The sequence below is a fragment of the Pelobates fuscus genome, chromosome 5 (genome assembly GCF_036172605.1).
Source record: "Pelobates fuscus isolate aPelFus1 chromosome 5, aPelFus1.pri, whole genome shotgun sequence".
Classification (NCBI taxonomy): domain Eukaryota; kingdom Metazoa; phylum Chordata; class Amphibia; order Anura; family Pelobatidae; genus Pelobates; species Pelobates fuscus.
Genome location: NC_086321.1, coordinates 337,156,142 through 337,177,701, shown reverse-complemented (window position 1 = coordinate 337,177,701; position 21,560 = coordinate 337,156,142). Strand labels below are relative to the sequence as shown.

The 21,560-nt window shown below is 45.6% G+C and overlaps 1 protein-coding gene across 1 annotated transcript in view; it reads left to right on the top strand.

Annotated features, from left to right (window-relative positions):
- The window catches only part of LOC134611656 (CMP-N-acetylneuraminate-beta-galactosamide-alpha-2,3-sialyltransferase 2-like), a 44,452-nt gene extending 23,276 nt beyond the window's left edge, over window positions 1–21,176 (top strand). The window contains exons 4-6 of the mRNA XM_063455761.1: window positions 17,302–17,347; window positions 18,079–18,198; window positions 20,910–21,176. Coding sequence (XP_063311831.1) covers window positions 17,302–17,347; window positions 18,079–18,198; window positions 20,910–21,077 — 334 coding nt within the window. The 3' untranslated portion in view covers window positions 21,078–21,176. The remainder of the gene's footprint in view (window positions 1–17,301; window positions 17,348–18,078; window positions 18,199–20,909) is intronic.
- The last annotated feature ends 384 nt before the right edge of the window (window positions 21,177–21,560 follow it).

Here is a 21,560-nt window from a genome sequence, read left to right as displayed (position 1 = left end):
ATCACTTTTTAAATAAATCAAAAGGTTTTTTTGGATGTGGCACTTGCGGTGCATGCAAGAACACACAAAATACAAAAAGACACATCCAGACTTTTAATCACCCCAAAAACCCTAAACAAAGTTTTAAAATAAAAGAACTAATTACATGCTACTCAAAAAAAGTCATATATGTTATTATATGCCCGTGCGGTCTATTTTATGTGGGACGTACGATTCGCAATCTCAACGTACGGATACAAGAGCACATTAGAAATATTAAAAATGGATTTGCAAAACACAGTTTATCAGCACACTTCCTGGAAAGACATGATAAAAACCCAAATAACATGAAATTTATGGGTATACATAAACTGGTACCAAATTGGAGAGGGGAGGACCTCATAAAACGTTTGGGGCAATTAGAAATGAGGTGGATTTTTAATCTAAACACACTGACACCTCATGGTCTTAATAATGACTTTGAACTTTGCCACTTCTTATAAGCTTTTTATGCACTTTTATCACTGCCTCTACATATGGTAGAGATTCCTTTCTACATATGTATTTTTAATTTCCATTTGCACTAAAAGCATGAAGGTGTCAGATTTTTATATATTTTTTTATTATTCCTACTACTCACCCACTACCATTTTTGCAATCTAGAATACCCTATGCACTTTATATATACAGAAGAACTATCACAATCTAAAGGATATGTATAAACATATATGCATCTGTATGCCTAAGAATAGAATGCACCTCTAAGATCATTTGAAACACTTGGATATACTTAACCTGTGTGAGACCTGGATTTAACTAGTTTTTATGTTGCCCTTATCTCTCCTGCACTATATCCCTATGGGAGTATCACTTGCCTATTAGATCGCTGCCAGTAATCAAAATGGCGACAATGGACTTATCAGGAAATAGGACTTTTTATGAGCGATACGTCACTTCCGGTCGACGAAAACCAGCGCAACGTCATTTCCGGTCGACGAAACCGGAACGAAAGTAAAGCAATCAGGACCACAGCTGAACCGGAACCGGAGGGCGCGAAACCATCCACCAATGGGACCCGAAAACAGCATTTAAAAGAAGACAGGGAACCAAGAGAGCAAGACACCGATTGAGAAAGCCGACCAGGCGAAACGCGTCTCGGACCACCTCAGAAGTTTGGACATTATTTCTATATATACTTATATATTTTTATTGTTTTTATAGTGTTATACACATAAGTATTTTTATCAATAAATACATTCTTATTACTTATTATATGTCCACCTGAGCTTCTGATTTAGTCCACACTCTGCAGTTCCCGCTCCAACAAAAGAAGGGTATGTGTCCCCTTATAGACACATTTGCTGAAACACTTAGAGCCAAGTCTGAGGCTCTATGAAAGGTGAGCAGTTATATTTTATCTATCTGCACACACTGGTACCCGAAACATACTGCACCAGATCTCGTTTTTTTTTTTTTTTTTTAAATTCTTTATTTATTCCAGTGCAAAACATCACAAGCAATACATGCACAGTAATACAGAAATTCCAAACATAAAGCAAGTATATTGATACCGTTACATGAAATACCAACAAGAGGAGTGAACTAGCATGAATTTCCAGGTCACCCTGTCTCGTATCCCCATAAGCATGCCCAACTCCCGTTCACCACAGAAATCAAAAACCCCACAGGAGCTTGGATGTTCCGCCTGGCTTTTTTGTTATTATATAAAACAGTAATCGGTTAACCGATGAATAAGGTCGGCCGCACCTCCATCGCAAATTTGAGGAAAGAAGCATCTCGATAGAGTTTAGCACCCCAGCGTACTACCTTTCCTGTAGCATTAGCGTCACTCAAAAATAGTTCCGCTACGTGCGGCTCAGCCGTAAGAAGATTAAGAGACAGGAGAAAAGAGAAAGATGAAAGGTAGAGCCCGAGAGGTCGGGGCCTTAGAGAATGGGAGAGAGAGAGAAGGAGGAGGGGGGGGGGGGGGGGAGGGGGGGGTATCCGAGGAGTGAAGCCCCTCACGAAGCCTCGTGAGGGGTATGATGCCCGCTCACCACTATCTCATACAGGATTAATTAGTTCTTCTCCCTGTAGGTCGTATCTAGTCCGCCTAAAAAACCGCCTAACACAGAGGTCCCCTAGTAACATCTAGACGCCCCAATCAGTCCCTACCGTCTTAATCGCTGACAGTGCAATCTATCCAGGGGCCCCAAAGTTTGTCAAATTTCTTCGTTGTCCCCCTCACCCGAGCTGTCAACTTGTCCATCAGAAAGGTGTCTTTTATTTTTTGTATCACCGTCGCTATCGTAGGGGTCTCCCCCTGTAGCCATACCTGCGCCAGAGCTCTCCTAGCCGACAGATTTATCTTTTGGACAAGGGCCTGTTCCATTTTCGTCCAACCATCCATGGATCTAGACAGTAGGAACACCCACGGGTCTAGCCTCACTTCCCTGCCTAAAATTTCCCTCAGTAAAGCAGCTACTCGTTTCCAATAGGCTTGCGCCTCCAGGCACTCCCACCACATGTGGATATACGTGCCCTTGTGACCGCAACCTCTCCAACAGAGGTCCGTCGGGTTTTTGCCCATCCGGTGCAGCGTTACTGGGGTTGTGTACCACCTGAATAACGTCTTATAGGATTGTTCCTGCAGCGAGACGCACACCGACGATTTTGCCGCGGCCTCCCATATCTCTTGCCATTCTATTCCTTCCAATACCTCGTTAAGATCTGCCTCCCACCTATGTATGTATGTGATGTCACCCCATTCTAGCGTACTTGTGCTCAAGTGGGAATACAAGCACGAGATCAGGCCCGTAGGGAACTGTTCCCTCTTACACATTTTTTCAAAGAATGTTAATTGCATCGTTGCAGCCGCCTTGATCCTGAAACCCCGGGCAAAATCTCTGAGCTGCAAGTACCGGAAGTAATCAAAGGGACGCAGAGGAGCTCTGCTCTGTAGTGCATCGAATGTGATGAAGGTGCCGTTTTCAAAGAGGTCGCACAACCGCTGTAATCCTGAGTTTTCTATACCCTTGAAATCTCGAGGGCACATGCCCGGTATAAACTTTTTATTTCGCAAAAATGGGGTCATGGGTGATGGTACAGAAGCCAGTCTGTATTTAAGTACTGCAGCGTCCCAGACCCTAAGGGAAGTGTGAATCGCTGCGCAATCCACTCGATCTGCTGGTCTATGTTCCTTAGGAATCCACATAAGAAATTGTGGTCTATCTGGGCCCATCATGGTGGATTCCAGATCCACCCACCTCCGCTCCCCTGGGGGGGAGTGCCACAGTGCAATCTGAGTCAATTGAGCCGCCACATAATAAAAATATAAGTTCGGGAGACCAAGGCCTCCCCTGTCTTTTGCCCTATACAGGACGTTGCGGGAAACCCTTTGCCTTTTATTCTGCCAGATAAACCTTCCTATGGCCTGTTGAAGCGGTCCCAAGGCGGATTTACTCAAGTGGACTGGCAGAGCCTGGAACAAAAAAAGTATCCTAGGCAGCACATTCATTTTTACTGAATGCAATCTTCCGATCCACGAGATCGGCTTGTCTACCCATGTCTCCATGTCAGCTATCAACTGTCTAATCAGTGGGATATAATTTTGCCTATGGAGTTGAGAGGGGTCCGCTGTCAACCAAATGCCCAGGTATTTAATCTGGTCCTTCTCTATCCGTAGGTGATAGGTCCTCCCTATAGACGCTGCGTCTTCGTCCGTCATACCTAAGGGGATCGCGCTCGATTTATGCAGGTTGACCTTATATCCCGACACCTCCCCGTATGCTTCCAGCATCCTAGTCAGTGCCTCCATGGAGGCCTCCGGTTCTGTTAACGTCAACAAGACGTCATCTGCGAAACCCGAAACAACGTATTGTGTGTCTCCCACCAAGATACCCTTAACATCAGGAGCTTCTCGTATGGCCTGCATGAGGGGCTCCAGCGAGAGCACGAATAGCAGCGGTGAAAGAGGGCAACCCTGCCTCGTACCATTGCTCAGGTGGAACGGTTCGACTCGCGCTCCCGAAATTGGAATCTGTGCCCTAACGTTGGAGTACATAGCTTGAATAGTTGTAATAAACGGGGCCGGCACGCCATAGTGTCGCAACACCTCAAATAAGTAAGGCCATTTCACTCTATCGAATGCCTTTTCGGCATCTAGGGACAACAGTAGTGTCGGGGTGCCCTTCGTGACCTGCCTCCCTATGAGATCTATATTGCGTCTCGTGTTCTCGAAAAGTTGTCTCCCAGGTATAAAGCCCACCTGATCCGGGTGAATCATACCCGTAAGGAGTGGGCCTAATCTGCCCGCAAGCACCTTTGCCAAGATCTTTGAGTCGTGGTTGATCAAGGAAATAGGGCGAAAGTTCTCCGGGACCGAGTCGTCCCTTCCAGGTTTGGGCAATAGAACGATATTCGCCAAGGACATATCTCTATCAGGCGTCCCCCCATCCATCAACTCATTAAACCAGGGTTCCAAGTGAGGGAGGAGTTCTTCCCGGAAGGTTTTATAGTAGCTCCCCGAAAAGCCATCAGGTCCAGGTGCTTTGTTGCTTTTCAAGGCGGATATTGCCGCGTCTATCTCCTCTCCCGTGATACGGCTTCCCAGTACATTCGAAACCGCTGCTTCTAGTTTAGGGAGTCGTAATCCAGATAGGAAATTCTGAATCCCTTCTAGTTCCCGGCCCGTGTCCGTGGCGCCTTCCGAAGAGTGGTTATAAAGTTTAGCGTAAAAATCTGAGAACACCGTGGCTATGTCTGTGGGGTTTGTCTGGTAGATACCCGCTTCATTCTTGATCCTCGTAATGTGTGTGCTCCTTTGCCGTGGTCGAAGGGATCTAGCTAGCAAGGTATCCATCTTGTTCGCCTTCTCATAGAAGGTGCGCTTGGCCCATATCATAGCCCTTGCGGTATCATCCAGGAGCGTTTCTCTAATCGAGATCCTTATGTTCTGCAATGATGTCAAATTGGCAGGCGTAGGGTCCGATTTGTGTCTGTTTTCCGCCGTTCTCAATGCTTCCAGTAATGTGGCCAATCGTTGAAATTTACGTCGCTTCCTCAACGTCGCTTCTCTGATCAGTACACCCCTAATGACCGTCTTATGGGCTGCCCACACCGTAGCCTTCGTAACTCCTGACTCCGCTTCCCTTTCAAAGTAGTCCCTGAGTTCCGAACGAATAATCTCTACAATAGCTGGATCTTGGAGTAGAGACGTATTCAACCGCCACGACCAAGGGGACGCCGCGCTTAGCCTGTCTAGGGTTAGGGAGATATCTGCGTGATCCGACCAGGTTATGGACCCCACCCTGGACTCTGATACCCTGGGAACAGTTAGTGAGTTTACAAGAAACAGGTCTATCCTTGAATACGTGTCGTGAGGTGGCGAGTAGAACGTATAGTCAGTATCGTCTGGATGTTGAGCCCTCCATATATCCAGCAAATCAGTGTGTTGTATAAAAGTGTGCAGATCTCAGTTTTTTATTATACCCCACAGAAAGAAAATTTAGAAAATCAGCATCTGAAGGGTTCGTGTCTCCTTAAGGACACGTCTGCTCGAGAGATCTGAGCCTGTCCTATTTAGGCTCAGACCCATGTGAGTGAACCACTGTTTGGTTATTTCACTCAAATTGCACTTAATAGTCTGCACTATTGTACCTTTCTCCCCCCTTAGGCTATACTGGAAACCCCAGGGGGGGTAAGTTTATTCATTTTATAGCGCTCCACCTTACACTGGGTTTATCGTGTATAAATACTCAGTAATTCCTCCATATTGTATCTGTGAGTGCCAAGCTGTGAGAGGACGGCACTTTAGGTGGTAGCAGCTCTATACTACTGTACACTTTCTAAGCGCCACTACACACGAATTCTATAAAATTTTTAACGCCTACAGGCAGACTGGGCCACATTGACCCCACAAGACAGGCTTCACGCCCAGGGTACGCTAAGGTGCTCGAGTTTAGGGTCTCCCGACTGCTGACACTACAGGGGCCAATTGTATCCACTGTTATACGGGTAGTGGCGGAGGACACAGGTGATCCCAGACAAGAAAGGTTTCCCTACACACCGCCCACGAAAAGGGCGCTCTTTAGTGGTACGCCACCCTCTAAACCACGGCAGAGAGGAAGGGATTAACCCTAGGGAGAGACGGGGTGATAGGCCACGCTCCCACCGGACAGGGGTGTACAGTTCACGGCAGAGGGACTCGGCTGGACCGACAGGTGCGGTCGAGCCGACTCCTACCTTGCCCACACCTTTACCTTTGCTTTTACACACGTGGTTACTGAGATTGTATTATTGTTTACTGTTATTGTTGAAATTGTTATTTATAGCCTCGCGCGCTCCTCGCCCGAAGTGCCCCCGGGGGGAGGGGCGAATCCTCGCCCTACACCTGCTGACCGGCTCCCACAGCCTTCTCGCCCCCCCTCAGTCACTCACTACTCCTACCCCACCCGCCCCTCCAGGCCACCGACGCAGCTGTGCCCTTACTATGCCGCCCCAGGCCACACACAGGTGAGCGGAGATCAACCTCCTGACCATAAACGCTAAGGGGCTAAACATCCCCGAGAAGCGCTCAAACGCGTTACGTCATTTCCATAGCCAAAGGGCACACGTAGTGCTAATCCAGGAAACCCACTTTAAAGAGGGTCAAGCCCCTAAGCTCGCAGACGGACGATACACCCAGGGCTTCTTTAGTAACAACCCAGAGGGGAAAACCAAAGGCACTGCGATACTGATCCACAAATCGCTGCACTTCGCCCCCACTGACACCCTCAGTGACAAGCTAGGCCGATACATTTGTGTCAAGGGGCTCATAGCTGACAAACCCTACACGTTCGCATGCCTCTACACCCCTAACCGACGCCAACACCTTTTCCTGCGCTCCACAATCAAGGCAATAGAGAGGTTTGCCGAAGGCTGCCTGATCATAGGGGGAGACCTGAATGTAGCCCTAAGACCGACAGTTGACACGTCCACTGGCACCTCTTCGCTGCCTCGCCACATCCTCACAGCCATAGACAAGACCTTACACGACGCCCGCCTGGTAGACTGCTGGAGGGCGACACACCCAACGGACCGTGACTATACCTTTTACTCGACCCCCAACAAAACCTACTCGAGAATTTACTATTTCCTAATGCCACATTACTTTTTGACAGACATCCGACGGACGGCCATAGACACGGCAACCTGGTCTGACCATGCCCCAGTCCTAATGACGGTGACGTCCCCACTATATCGACCTACATGTAACAGCTGGAGGCTCAACGACTCCCTCCTTAACGACCCGGTGGTGCTGACAGAAGCCGAAACGCAACTTACGCAATATTTCACAGACAATGACACGCCGGACGTCACACCCTTCTGCCTCTGGGAAGCTCACAAATGTGTGATGAGGGGACACTTCATAGCGAAAGGTGCAGCTCTTAAACGGGTGAAAGCCGCCAGACTACAGACTCTATTGACCGAAATTCGCACACTAGAGGACAGGCACAAACAGACCCATCTCCCGACCGACGGGGCACAACTCACGACACTCCGGAGGGAACTCTCTACCATCCTCAATGCCAACTATCACAGAGCATGCATACACACCAAAGCGTTTTTCTATAATAACGCTAATAAATGCGGCACCCTCCTTGCACGCATGATAGCCAAAAAGAGGGGACAGCCTATATCCCCAAGATCAGGGACAAACAGGGGAGGATCCAGGGAATGCCACGGGACATGGCAGACGCTATACGAACTTACTATGCAGACCTATACAGCCTAGAACCACACAAGACAGACAATGCACTAGCGGACAAGAAAGCACGAATCACCAGATACCTAGAGCCCCGCATAGGCAAACGTCTCACACAAGAAGCAAGCGCGGAGCTGGATGAACCAATCACCGACCAGGAAATTGCATGGGCCCTCAAAACGTCCAAACCCTGCAAAAGCCCGGGACCTGACGGTCTACCTATCAGGTACTACAAAGCGTACGCGGAGCTCCTCCTCCCCCGCCTCCTGGTAGCGCTCAATGCGCTTAGAGACGGGATACAGAAGCAAACATCGCCCTGATCCCCAAAGAGGGGAAACACCCTGAACAATGCGCCAACTACCGGCCAATATCCCTGCTCAACGGCGATCTAAAACTTTTCACAAAAGTGCTCTCGCAGAGAATGCAAACCTTTCTCCCGGACCTAATACACAGGGACCAAGTGGGATTTACCCCACAACGTGAAGCTAGGGATAACACGATCAGGACGCTAGCCCTGATCCACACCGCAAACACCAGCAAAGAGGGCCTTCTCCTGCTCTCTACGGACGCGGAGAAGGCCTTTGACAGGATATCTTGGGACTTTATGTTCCAGGTACTGGAGGAGCTAGGGACGGTTCCATTCATGATGACCTGGATCAAAGCATTATATTCGAGACCGACAGCCCGCGTGTGTGTGAACGGGGCCTTCACAGACCCCTTCCCGATCAGGAATGGAACCAGACAGGGCTGCCCACTCTCACCCCTTTTGTTCGTACTCGCACTGGAACCATTCCTGAACTCGATCCGGAATAACCCACTCATCCCGGGGCTGAAGATAGGGAACAAGAGGCACTCCGTAGCAGCGTATGCGGACGACCTATTGTTTTTCATCACCGAACCTGAAACGGCAATGCCGACTCTAATGAGGGAATTCGAGACATACGGAGAACTATCGAATTTCAAAATAAACTTCTCCAAATCCACGATACTGAACATCTCCGTCCCGAAAGGCACAGAAACGGCGCTGAGAAGGGACCTCCCCTTTGGGTGGTCGGATTCCTCCCTGAGATACCTAGGGGCAATGATCACCAAGGACCTCGCCCAGCTATACGAGGCGAACTTTCAACCGCTGCTGCGCACCATCCAGAATGACCTCACTGAATGGGAACGGGTTCGGTTCTCGTGGTTCGGCAGGGTGGGAGTTCTCAAAATGAACGTCTTGCCGCGGGTGCTGTACCTGTTTCAGGCCATCCCCTGTGCTATCCCAGAGGCTTTCTTCGCCTCGCTCAGATCCACGACCCTCAGATTCACCTGGCAGAAACTGAAAGCCAGAATAAAACATGATGTGCTCACGCTGCCCAAAGAAAAGGGAGGGCTGGCCCTCCCTGACTTCAAAGGGTATTACAGAGCCACACACGTCCAACGGATCATGGAATGGACTAAATCAGAGGTAGTTAAACTGTGGAAAGACGTGGAGACCGCACAGGTAGGCAGACCTATCGCAGTCCTCCCCTGGCTGGACGACCAACAGGGTAGGCAGTTAGCAGCCCCACACCCCCTCATCAAAGCGACCATACAGGTGTGGCATAAACTAGCCACACAACTGTCACTCACCACCACACCCTCCCCATTGCTTCCGCTGACCCACAACGAGACCTTCCCCCAGGAAAAGAGCCGAAAACACTAGTCCGCCTCCTGAATCGAGAGGTCCCGAGGCTGTGCCACGCAACCACAGGTGGCCGCCTCAAGACACTAGAGGCCATGACCGGGAACTCAAACCACCCATTCATGATACAATTCCGATACAGACAACTGAAACTGTTCATGCAACCACTGCTTCAGATCCACAACACCACTAGAACACTGACGCAATTCGAGGAGCTCTGTATGGAACCACTCCCCCTACCTAAGGGCCTCTCCACACTCTATGGCATGCTCATGCGACAGGGCAGACAACCACCCCCAAGCTTTATGGGAAAATGGGAACAAGCACTAGGCACATCCTTCACACCACATCAATGGGACAAGATTTGTACCCTTACGCTCCACTGCGCGCTGTCTAGTGGAACGCAGGAAACGGCCTATAAAATTTTAGCCCTCTGGTACCGCACCCCACACCAGACCCACATATACGACCCCACTACAGACGAAACCTGCTGGAGATGCACTAGACACACGGGCACATACCTCTACATTTGGTGGGAATGCCCACTCATCCAACCCTACTGGGAATCCATATACCAAATCATTAAGAGATTCACTGACACCCCCCCACCGAAGGAACCTGCAACATTCCTCATACACCACACCAAGACAAAGTCATCTATCTACAAAAAATCCCTCACAATCCGAATACTCAATGTGGCTAAAAGCCTCATCCCCATTTACTGTAAGAAACAAACTGCACCGCCCATAGACACTTGGTACCGACGCATGGAGGAGCTATCACAGAAGGGAAATCACAGACTTATTTGACGATCTGGACACACTGGCTACTGACCACTGCACGCCCGGACTTCCAAGCTATACTCCACTGACCTAGACGAACAGACCCAGTCTATTCACGGACTCGACAGGACATGACCCCCACCCCTACCAGCCCCCCTCCCCCCCCCCCGACGCGACTGCTGGGAGACTGCTGGGAGAACGACTTACGGCACTATAGCTAGGCAGAGTCAAACATAGCGCGTAAAAAGGTATCACACATGAGGTTGGAGAGAGGAGACTTAGAACAGGAACACCTCACTCAGGCTTCCGAGCCCGCCACAGACACACCTTGACAGTCTCAAGGTACTTAGTACTGCTGCAAATGCACACGATATGGCTCACAGCGTAGAATGTCCAAAGAAGGGTATACAGAGCGGAGACCCCCAGCAACGGTGGGGCAAGCACACCTACTAGGAGTAAGCAGACGCACACCCAGGGCACAGGGAACGGAATCCCCACCCACGGGGAAGAACACACTCCAACCCCAGCACCCGCCCTAGTAGATTCCCTAGACTCTGGGTGCCACTACCACCAATATGGCAGCAACCTTCCTATAAGAAACACACATGCCACACTAGCCCGTTATTGCTTAGGCGTAAAGGGGACTCCAATGAACGCTTTGGGCCACCACCTAAGGCACACATACTGCGGGACCTGCGAGTCCCACCAATATATACCCAATACGTAATGGAGTGACCTGCGAGTCACCAATGCTTGCATTTAAGACAGACGTTCTAAATGTTATGTTATCTTAGAAGACCTGACCAACTGTTGGGACCTGCGAGTCCACGCTGATGAGTTTGCTACATTGTCATGACGTTGAAAATGATTCAATAAAAATATATTCACAAAAAAAAAAATTTGTGAGTTCTAACTAGATGGTAAACAGAAAAAAGAGAGATAAGCTCTGACGCTTCTATGGCAACTATGTATCTGGAGAGCTGCAAGAATGTAACCAAAGATATAACAGAAAGTATCTAACAGCTTCTATGGTAGGAAGATATAACTGGCTGGATGAGCTCAAACGTGCGTCGGGCTTTGGGGCTTTTGCTGTGTCCACTATACTGCTTGCAGTTATCTCTGGCTTCTAAGAATTACTCTTTTTATTTTACTTCGTTCTTTGGCATCTCTTTTATTTTAATTTGTTTATCTTTGGAGCGGGGGTGGAGTAATTTTGATTCCATACTAGGGTCACTTATTGGGGTAAGGGGTGCCCTCGAAGGCACAATAGGGACAGTAATCCTGATAATCCTTTTCCCTCTTTCCCCTCACCCTACCCTGTTCCATATTTGACATTATTGCAGGAGTTTTTTCCTCCAGCGTTAGATATTTCACTTAATAGTCAGCTATATCTTCCTACCATAGAAGCTGTTAGATACTTTCTGTTATATCTTTGGTTACATTGTTGCAGCTCTCCAGATACATAGTTGCCATAGAAGCGTCAGAGCTTATCTCTCTTTTTTCTGTTTACCATCTAGTTAGAACTCACTATTTTTTTTTATGTCAGCTGACACTCTGGTACTAAACTATCTAACTGACATACCATTTAGTGATTTATATTGTTTTAGTGGTACCAGGGCCGGTGCAAGGATTTTTGCCGCCCTAGGCAAAAACAATTTTGCCGCCCCCCCCCCCCCCCATATGTCCTGCCCACCATGTGACATCACAATGCCCCGCCCATATGCTCTGCCATATGGGCCAACGCCAGTCTTCACAAAGTGTCTTTTATCTGAAAAGACAGTGTGTTTACATTAAAAAGCCTACAGGCAGAGGCTATAGACACCAGAACCACTACATTATGCTGTAGTGCTTCTGGTGACTATAGTATCCATTTAATGTGCGGTAAATTAGAGATTAGTGCCACTAATAATATATTGGATTGCCTACTTACCACCAGATGAGGACAAGAGGCTGATGATGGGCTCAGTCTGGCTCCACAGGTCTGGTGTAGAAGAGGCTCTCTGGAGACTGTTTTTAACAGTGCTCACAACAATTAACGAACAGGAAGCAGCTCAATTTTTTAGGGCCCCTTACACAGCTCAAGGTCTGGGCCCCCAGGGGGCATACGCCTACAATGCCCACCCATAAATCCACCTACATGGCCCATCCATGAGTTGGGGATTTTTTATGTGTGCAATTTGTGTAAGGGATGTAGTGTGTTTATATGGGATGTAGTGTGTGTTTGCGTGTAAGGAATGCATTGTATGTTTGTGTGTGTGTGTGTGTGTGTGTGTGTGTGTAAGGGGTGCAAGGTTTGTTTCTGTGTATGTAATTGAATGCAGTGTGTGTCTGTAAGGGGTGCATTAATTATGTAAGAGAACGTAAGGGATGTATTGTGTGTGAGTAGGAATGCATTGTATGTTTCTGTGTGTGTCTCACTTAGTGCTCTCCCTTGGCCCCCTGTCCCTCTGCAGTCCCCCCCTTGGTGGTCTTCTCACTCCCCTCTCCCCCCCTTAGTGGTCCTCCCTCTCCCAAACCCCTTAGTGGTCCTCCCTCTCTCAAACCCCTTAGTAGACCTTCCCCTACTCCCACCACCCCCTTAGTGGTAATCCCCCCCCCCTTAGTGGTCCTACCCTCCTTCCCTCTCCTTAGTAGTCCTCCCTCCTTACCCCTCTTTGGTGGTCCTTCCCCTCCTTAGTGGTCCTCCCTCTCCCAAACACCTAGTGGACCTCCCCTCCTCCTCCCTCAGTGGTCCTTACCTTCCCACCCCTGTTCCCCCTGTGTTCCTTCACCCCCCTCCCCCAGTGGTCCTGACTCACCCCTCCCCTAGTGGTCCTTACCCTCCCCTAGTGGTCCTTCCTCCCTCCTCCCCTCCCGTAGTAGTCCTTACCCTCCCTCCCCTCCCCTAGTGGTCCTTCCTCCCCCTCCTCTAGTGGTCCTTACTCTCCCCTCCCCTAGTGGTTCTTACCCCCCTGGTCCTTACCCACCCCCAGGGGTCCTTATCCACCCCCTCCCTCCCCTAGTGGTCCTTATCCCCCCCTCTGCTAGTGGTCCTTATCCTCCCTCCCCTCCGCTAGTGGTCCTTACCCCCCCCCAGTGGTCCTTACCCACCCCAGTGGTCCTTATCCTCCCTCCCCTCCCCTAGTGGTCCTTATCCTCCCTCCCCTCCCCTAGTGGTCCTTACCCCCCCTCATGATCCTTACCCCCCTAGTGGTCCTTACCCCCCCCCCCGGTCCTTACCCACCCCCAGTGGTCCTTATCCCCCCCCTCTCCTAGTGGTCCTTATCCTCCCTCCCCTCCCCTAGTGGTCCTTACCCCCCCTGGTCCTTACCCCCCCCCCAGTGGTCCTTATCCCCCCTCTCCCTCCCTCCCCTAGTGGTCCTTATCCTCCCTCCCCTCACCTAGTGGTCCTTTCCCCCCCTCATGGTCCTTATCCACCCCCACCCCCCCCGGTCCTTATCCAACCCCCCCACCCTCCCTCCCCTAGTGGTCCGTTATTCCCTCCCCTCCCCTAGTGGTCCGTTATTCCCCACCCCCCATCCCATAGTGGTCCGTTATTCCCCCCCCCCCCACCCCCCCTCCCATAGTGGTCCGTTATTCCCCCCACCCCCACCCCCCCTCCCATAGTGGTCCGTTATTCCCCCCACCCCCACCCCCCCTCCCATAGTGGTCCGTTATTCCCCCCCCCCCCCCCACTCCCATAGTGGTCCTTACCCTCCCCTCCTGCCCATGTAGTGTGGCCTGCGTACTGACAGGAAGTGCTCACTCAGTGAGCGCTTCCCTTCAGTCCGCCGGCGGCCGGGTACAGGAAACAGAGGTTCCTGTCCCGGGTTCCGCGCCGCCCGGCCAAGCTACATGGAGACCCGCTCTGCGCTTCCCTCCTGCCGGTCACTGAAACCCGGCCGCCCTCCATGCAGCAGTGCTGCGCCGCCTGGGGCTTGTTAAAGCGCTCAGGCGGCGCTGCATGAGGAGGTGCACCGGGGACAGGGATCCGGCGCCCCCTGGTAAGTTGCGCCCTAGGCGGCTGCCTAGGTCGCCTTACAGGTGGCGCCGGCCCTGAGTGGTACTTACTACTATTGTTTCTGCAGTGTGGACCAGCCTCCGCTATTTTTATTTATTATTTATTATTTTGTTATGTACATGTGTATATAGTACTATTAGTTGTGTGTTGTAGTTATTTAGACTTTTTTTTAAAAAGTTATGTTTTATCTTACATATATTTTTCTTTAGTATTCCATTGTCACAGAACATTGCATTCTCCGCCTCTTTTCTTTCTTCAGGTTGTAAACAATGTTCAAAATTATTTATCACCTTGTAGACCTATGATGACCTATGCCATCATAACAACCTGGGGATCTGTCATAGGTCACCTTAGGCATGTGAAAGGAATACTACACACACACTTAAAGCACTTCGAGTATCCTCTTTTTTATTTTACAAAAAGTGCAAATAACAATAGAACTTGGCACTATTATAAATTAACCTTGTTACACTCCCTGGCTGTCAATCGGACCACCGGTCCTGTTATTTTCTAGTAGTTTAACATAGTGGAGTGGAAAATCGAGTGGCAGGTAATTTCCACGGAAAGTCTGGGCTGGGTTAGTGTTAAAATAGCCCTGGGCCTTTATGTACAACATGGCCAAAACAGTCCGGTCCTGAAAGGGTTAAGTCCGCAACACTTGCACTCATCAGGGTGAAATTTTGCAAGGAGGCAAAAAAAAAAAAAGAGTTGGTATTTCCCATTAGTGCAATAAGCTTAGGTCTGGAATGCCCAATGAAACAAAGGATGGACCACTGAACCTTTACCCATAAATACTAAATTCTCCCCTGGCTATACAGCCTTATATCTTCGTTTTGATTTCAAAGTATTGTTTTCCTTACAGTTTCTGAGCATGTAGAATCAGATACTATAAAGCCACATATAGAAAGCTATTGTGGTAGAGCAGTGCCACCTGCTGATCACTTTTTTTAACCTGTTATTTTTGTAATAATATTTAATAGGGAACAATATAATATATATAGTTCAAAATAGGCAGTATGATGATCAATGTTCACCAACATATTTGTTTATTGATTTATTAAGCCCCGACTACCTAGCGAATTCAGTAAAATAATATTCCATCTAATGCTTTTTTTTTTTCCCTGACATTTAGGGGTGCATTCCAATCTTGCATCCAATCAAAGTTCAGTTTCAATTTAAAAATTTTTTACTTTTGTCGGGTGTTGCATGACAGTTATCAAAGTGATCACAATCAATAATTCACAAACAACTGATAAAACATTACTTTATCAAACCGCAACCTAACTCGTGATTGACTTGTCTAGATTGATGGGCTGATATCAAAGTTAAACAGCAAAAAAAAAATTAAAAAAAATTAAGGGAAATTGGTGCCATCATTAGGTTTTCGATGACATCACTTGATTGGTGTGTTAGAATTTAGTTACAATGTTTATTTGTCCTTTCATTGGTTTAATTGATTAACAAGGAATTCTTAGTTAACTTTCCCTGTCCCAAGTAAGGGGGGGTGCTTACGGTGTTTGTTCTGCTTGTACAAACACTTAGCAATACTCTTGGGTATTGGTTACATTTAAGTCTCTTGGGTGTTGAATTCATTAAAGGACAACTGTTAAAAATATTTTAATACAATAATCCTTCCATCAAGGTTTAAAAGGAAGTTGATTTTTTTTTTTTTTAAATATATAAATGCACTTTTGGTCAGACAGTGTTTGAAAAGCAACATATAGTCTCTATGGTCTTCCCTGCTTCACTCTGTGCACAATTTTCAAACAAACACTGTACGACACAAGAATATGGTCATATACTTAACATAGGGATGAGTTTAATTTTTTTTCCCAATTATTTCATTTAAAAAAAATTATATAAAAACAAACATATAGATTTTTTTTCAATACTCGAGAGGATTATTATAAAAAAAAAAAATCTGAGGTTACAGTTGTCCTTTAAATGTCCAATGGTTCCTTTAAAGTGTTGATAGTGTTGACGTTAAGCTGACTGCTTAACGTATGGCAAGGAGGCAATTTTTCATCAATCCTATAATGCTGCTCTTGAAAAGTATTGGAATGGTGGGATTGTAATCACTTCAACATTGTTAACGGCTCATCAGCAGCCACTAATAGGTCAATAAATATTGGACATGAGATTAATGAGACAGTAAGGGAATTGTGGTAACATTGCGGTTTTGACTGGAAGGTTCATTAGATTCTAAGTGTCAGATTGCCGCTTAATGGTTCTTTACCTGACATAGGACTTGATTTAATATCGTTGGATAAGCCTTCTAAAATGATTTAATATTTTTGGATAAACTTTTAATATAATTTTTCTTCAACCTATTAAGATCTCAAAAATTGTAACATAATATAAAATAATATACAAAAATATTACAAACCAAATATTTTCGTATTATGAAACAGAGACTAATGCTAGTCTATTTTGCGCCCTAGACAAGACCAGTTACTTGCAACCCCCCAATAACAACTTTGTCTCTTTGTCCCCTTTCCCTGCACTATATGTCTCCTGCCATCCAACACCTTCGTGGGTCTCTTTCTCCGACCCCCTAGCACTTCTGTGGGACTTGAATACAAAGACTTGAGACTTACTTTTGACTGCCAAAACAATGACTTGGTCGAACCGCTGCTCTTCCCCTCTTGCGTGCCTGCTCACTTTCCCTGTGTTGTATGGGACGAGCAGACAGCAGGTAGAGAATCTTCTATGTCCTCTATCTGGTCTGACAGGAAGCTGTTTGTTGCTCCCAGTGAGAACTTCCTGTCTGACTGGGTAGAGGATACAGAAGATCTTCTACCTGTGGTCCGCACGGCCATGCTACAAGAAGTGACTGGCAAAAGGAGGAGCACTGTACTGTGCACTCTCCTCCTGCCAGTCACTCGGAGCCTGGACATTAAGTTCCCCCGGGCAGGTGCCTACTTTGCATAGAGGTAGCACCAACTCTGCAGGTAATTGTCAAGCTTACACTGGGAGTGGAGCCAGGGGATTCCTGTTACCATAGCCACTACAGCATGATCTGCTCGTCATGGATCTTACAGTGTTCCTTCAAAGACTAAATTATAAAATACTTTTGTTATTGTAAAAAACTCGCAAATCCTCATATAGTATATATTTTTTTCCTTTAAAGCACATATACAAGGGTGAAGCAATTTATCAAAGCTGACAAAGATAAGGTAAGAGCTATTTTACAAAACATGAAATTTTGATGTCAACTAGAAATCATTTACAAGTTTCCTGTAACCGCCATATATAAATCAACCTATAGGGTGCGGGTTCTTCAATGGAATGACACAGTAGTAAATCCTATGTGAACTGTTTTAAGGTTTCACCCTAAATCCTCATGTTCATATCTACCCTGGTAGATGTTGAATAGGTAAGAGGTGTAATCCCAGTTGTTTTGCAAATGGAAATCTATCTGTTCTTGGGCAACATGGTGGAAAAGCAAAGGGCCTTGTGTTCCCTACCTTCATACCCAGAGGAATTTTGCAGCAGATGTAGAACTGGGTAGTGATCACAGCTTCACTTATAATTAAAGTGGCACTGTCTGTTCCCTCCTGCCCCCATCCAACCACCAGACCTCCAGAGGCAGTGACAGTGCCGCTTTAACCCCTTAAGGACCAAACTTCTGGAATAAAAGGGAATCATGACATGTCACGTGTCCTTAAGGGGTTAAGGCAACTATTACAAAATTGGTGAAACTTGATGCCTGAAATTTGAAATATCACCCCTTTAAAACGTCTTGTAATGTTTAGTTAGAACTGCAGCATTGCTAATTTATCTTGAACCTGGCACAGATTTGTTTTATAATTCAGTGATATTTGTATTAACGGTAATACATGTATATTTCAGGCTGTGTTTGAGTCACAATTTGTAATTAATTCTTAAATAACTTACTCTTCTCCAGGTATTGATATTTAATCCTGCTTTCTTTAAATATATTCACGATAACTGGACCAATCATCACGGGAAATATCCTTCTACCGGAATGCTGGCGGTATTCTTTGCTCTACATATTTGTGACGAGGTGAGTGACGAGAGTCATTTTCTATAAATTAACATCAAGCAACTATATATAAAAAAAAAAAAAGATATTTCACATCGTGTGCTTTTACCCCAAATTGAGATATCACCATGAGGTAGCAAATGCAAAGTAAAATAACAAAAGGTGTATAACGATGCTTGTATGACTTTAAAGCAACAATGTAGGGTCAGAAACACAAACATGTATTCGTGACCCTATAGTTATCAGAATTTACGTCAATTCTGATGATCTCAGTCAAGAAGGAGGGATGGGGCAGAGCCAAACAGCTGGTCAGATTCTCCTTGTAAAGATGCATTGAATCAGTGCATCTCTATGGGGAAATGTCAGCGTCTCCATGCAGAGCGTGGAGACGGTAAATATCTGTGCTGCACACTATGCAGCACTGACCAAGAAGCACCTCTAGTGGCTATCTGAGGAGTAGCCACTAGAGGTACCTGGGCTGTAATGTAAACACTGCCTTTTCTTTGAAAAAGCAGCGTTTACAACAAAACGCCTAAAGGGACTGATTATAGACACCAAAACAACCACATTAAGCTGTAGTTGATCTGGTGACTATAGTGGCCCTTTAAGAAACCAAGCAGCTACTATACCTGTGTGGGCTCTCCCTAGTGCACCACACCAACAATTGAAAACATGCACACAAAGAAATTGAGAAAAATCCCTTATAAACACGGAGTTCTAATTATAAATAAAACAACGTAAAACAACGTAATAGTCAAATTGGCTTGGCTTCTCTAAATCAGTTTTGTTGTTTGCATATTTTAGCCCATAATGTTAAATTCACTTTGAATCCCTGACAATTCACACTTCACATGGTTTTTCCCTAAAGTCAGAATTCAAAGTGAATTTCACATTTAAGGTCGGTATAGCTAAACTGGAAAATTATCTAAGTCACCTGTGCTTTCAGATCAGCTACTCTGGCCTTAGATTTACAATTTTCTTTGAATTCATGCTTTAGGTAATAACTCTTCTAGGGAATAGCTGTGCTAACATCACACATGAGGTTGTTTTGTGTGATCTACAAAGAAAGATGGATTTAAAATAATTTTCCTAGATACACCTAGATCAGTGATGGCTAACCTTGACACCATAAATTGGTTCTGGACTACATTTCCCATGATGCTCAGCTAGCTTTTAGAGTCTAAAAGCTAGTAAAGATTACCCAGCTGAGTATAATAAAGCTTAAAAACATATTATGGAAACAAAATGTGATAGTAACTCTTTGAAATCTGAAGAACTAGATTCATGTTTAATGTATTGTGATCATGTATGCTAAAGAAAAAAAATAGTAATTGCTAAATATATTCTTAGTGAGATTACATTATATTATTGGTGTTATCACTAGCACACACCATACTTCAAAATTTACACAAGTTATCTGACTTCACACATACAGCCCACATTCTACATATTCTCTGTTTGGCAGACTTCCTACCTGTTTGCTGCTAGTCCTGTGGAAAACAGACACATAATCATGCACACCTGTTGCCTCTTGATGTGCATTGTGATATCATTTGGAATCTTCACAATTTGAATGTTTTTTTTTTCCAATCTTTATTTGTAGACAAATAACAATATGAACAATGTATACAGTACATAGGACTGATATTCTGTTTTATAAACAAAATTACTCACATTGCATATTTTACTGTTATAGTATATTTTGAAACCGACAGGCAAAAAGACATATATCCCATATACATTGGAAAACAAATAAAATTAAAATGGTCCCAAACATTTAGCTCCCTTATCTGTGTTTTTTTTTTTTTAATCAATGCAAGTGTAAAATATATACATGTCAACCATTCACTTTCCATTCTGTTCCAAAGTTGTTTTCAGATAACAGTTTCTCATCAGCCCACGAATGACATCCACTCAATCCTAAAACTAATTTATTTAAAACTCCACTGTCTATGGGGCATGGAAGAAAAAGAAGGGCGATGGTCGACGTCCACCCTATCTGTTATTAAAGGAACACAAATACTATAGAGTCAGGAACACTATAGTCCTATGGAGGCTGTCCCCTTCTTTTTGCAGTAAAAGGATTATTTTCCTCAGCTTTTCTCGCAAGCCGCACCAGACTCCGCCTCTGTGGTTGTGATCATCAATTTTGATGATCTCAGCCAATTCAATGCTTTCTCATGGGAGGCTATTGCACATGCGAGGCAATACACCGCACTGCACCAATCAGCATCTCCTCATAGAGATGCATTGAGTCAATGCATCTCTATGGGGAACGTTAGGCTTCTCCATGCAGAGTGTGGAGTAATCTGAAACACTGCACATACTGACTCCTACCACCATAACCTCTTCTAAAAGCAGAAGTAACATAGAAACATAGACTGTGATGAAAGATAAGAAACATTCAGCCCATCTAGTCTGCCAAATTTTCTAAAAACTTTCATTACCCTTATCTTAAGTATAGGATATCCTTATGACTATAGTAGTCATGGTAGTTGGAGTAACCCTTTAACTCGGAAATTGGTAGCAGAAATTTTCTGCGTAAGGATAATTTTGTTACATTGGTTAACCCACTATTGCCTGAATTCTTCAGAATGACAAACATTTTTGTTCCCATGAGGATCCCCCTTTCCCTAATAAGCTACCATTTGTGTCTATTCTATTGAGAAATGATTACTGCCACATCAGAAAGTGTTGTTCGATTCTAACCCATTTTATATTCATTTCTCTAGATATCCGTGTTTGGATTTGGCGCAGACAAACACGGAAACTGGCATCACTATTGGGAGAAAAACCGATTTGCTGGAGCTTTTCGATTCACAGGGGTCCACAACGCAGAGTTTGAATCAATGCTCATAACAAAATTAGACAAAGAAGGAAAACTGAAATTTTACAAATAAATCACGTCACTGTACATTTCAAAAACCAAAACAATGCACTGTAAACAGTTAATTTTTTTAATACTTTGATAATAAAAGTGATATAAATATAGTCTTGAACTTGTATGTTTGTAGTTTAAAACACATATATGATTCAATGTTATGTTTATGTAGCCTATTTTACCTGATGGCGATATGTAATGGTCACATTTCACTGAAAATAACACCGATTTCTAATGTGATTCAGCAGTCTCAGGGCGTAGATCATTTGCATTTGTCAGGGACACTCTAAGCACCAGTTACTTTATCTTAGTGTTTTGGTTCTGGTTCTGGTCATGCGTCTGCAACCTCATTTCTTAATTCTCTGCCATTTAGGAGTAAAATTACTTTGTTTATGCAGCCCTAGTCACACCTCCCCTGGCTGTGACTCACAAAGCCTCCTTACACTTCCTGAAAAAGAGTATACATTTTTTAACTTCCCTTGTACAGTGTGTTTAACTTGGA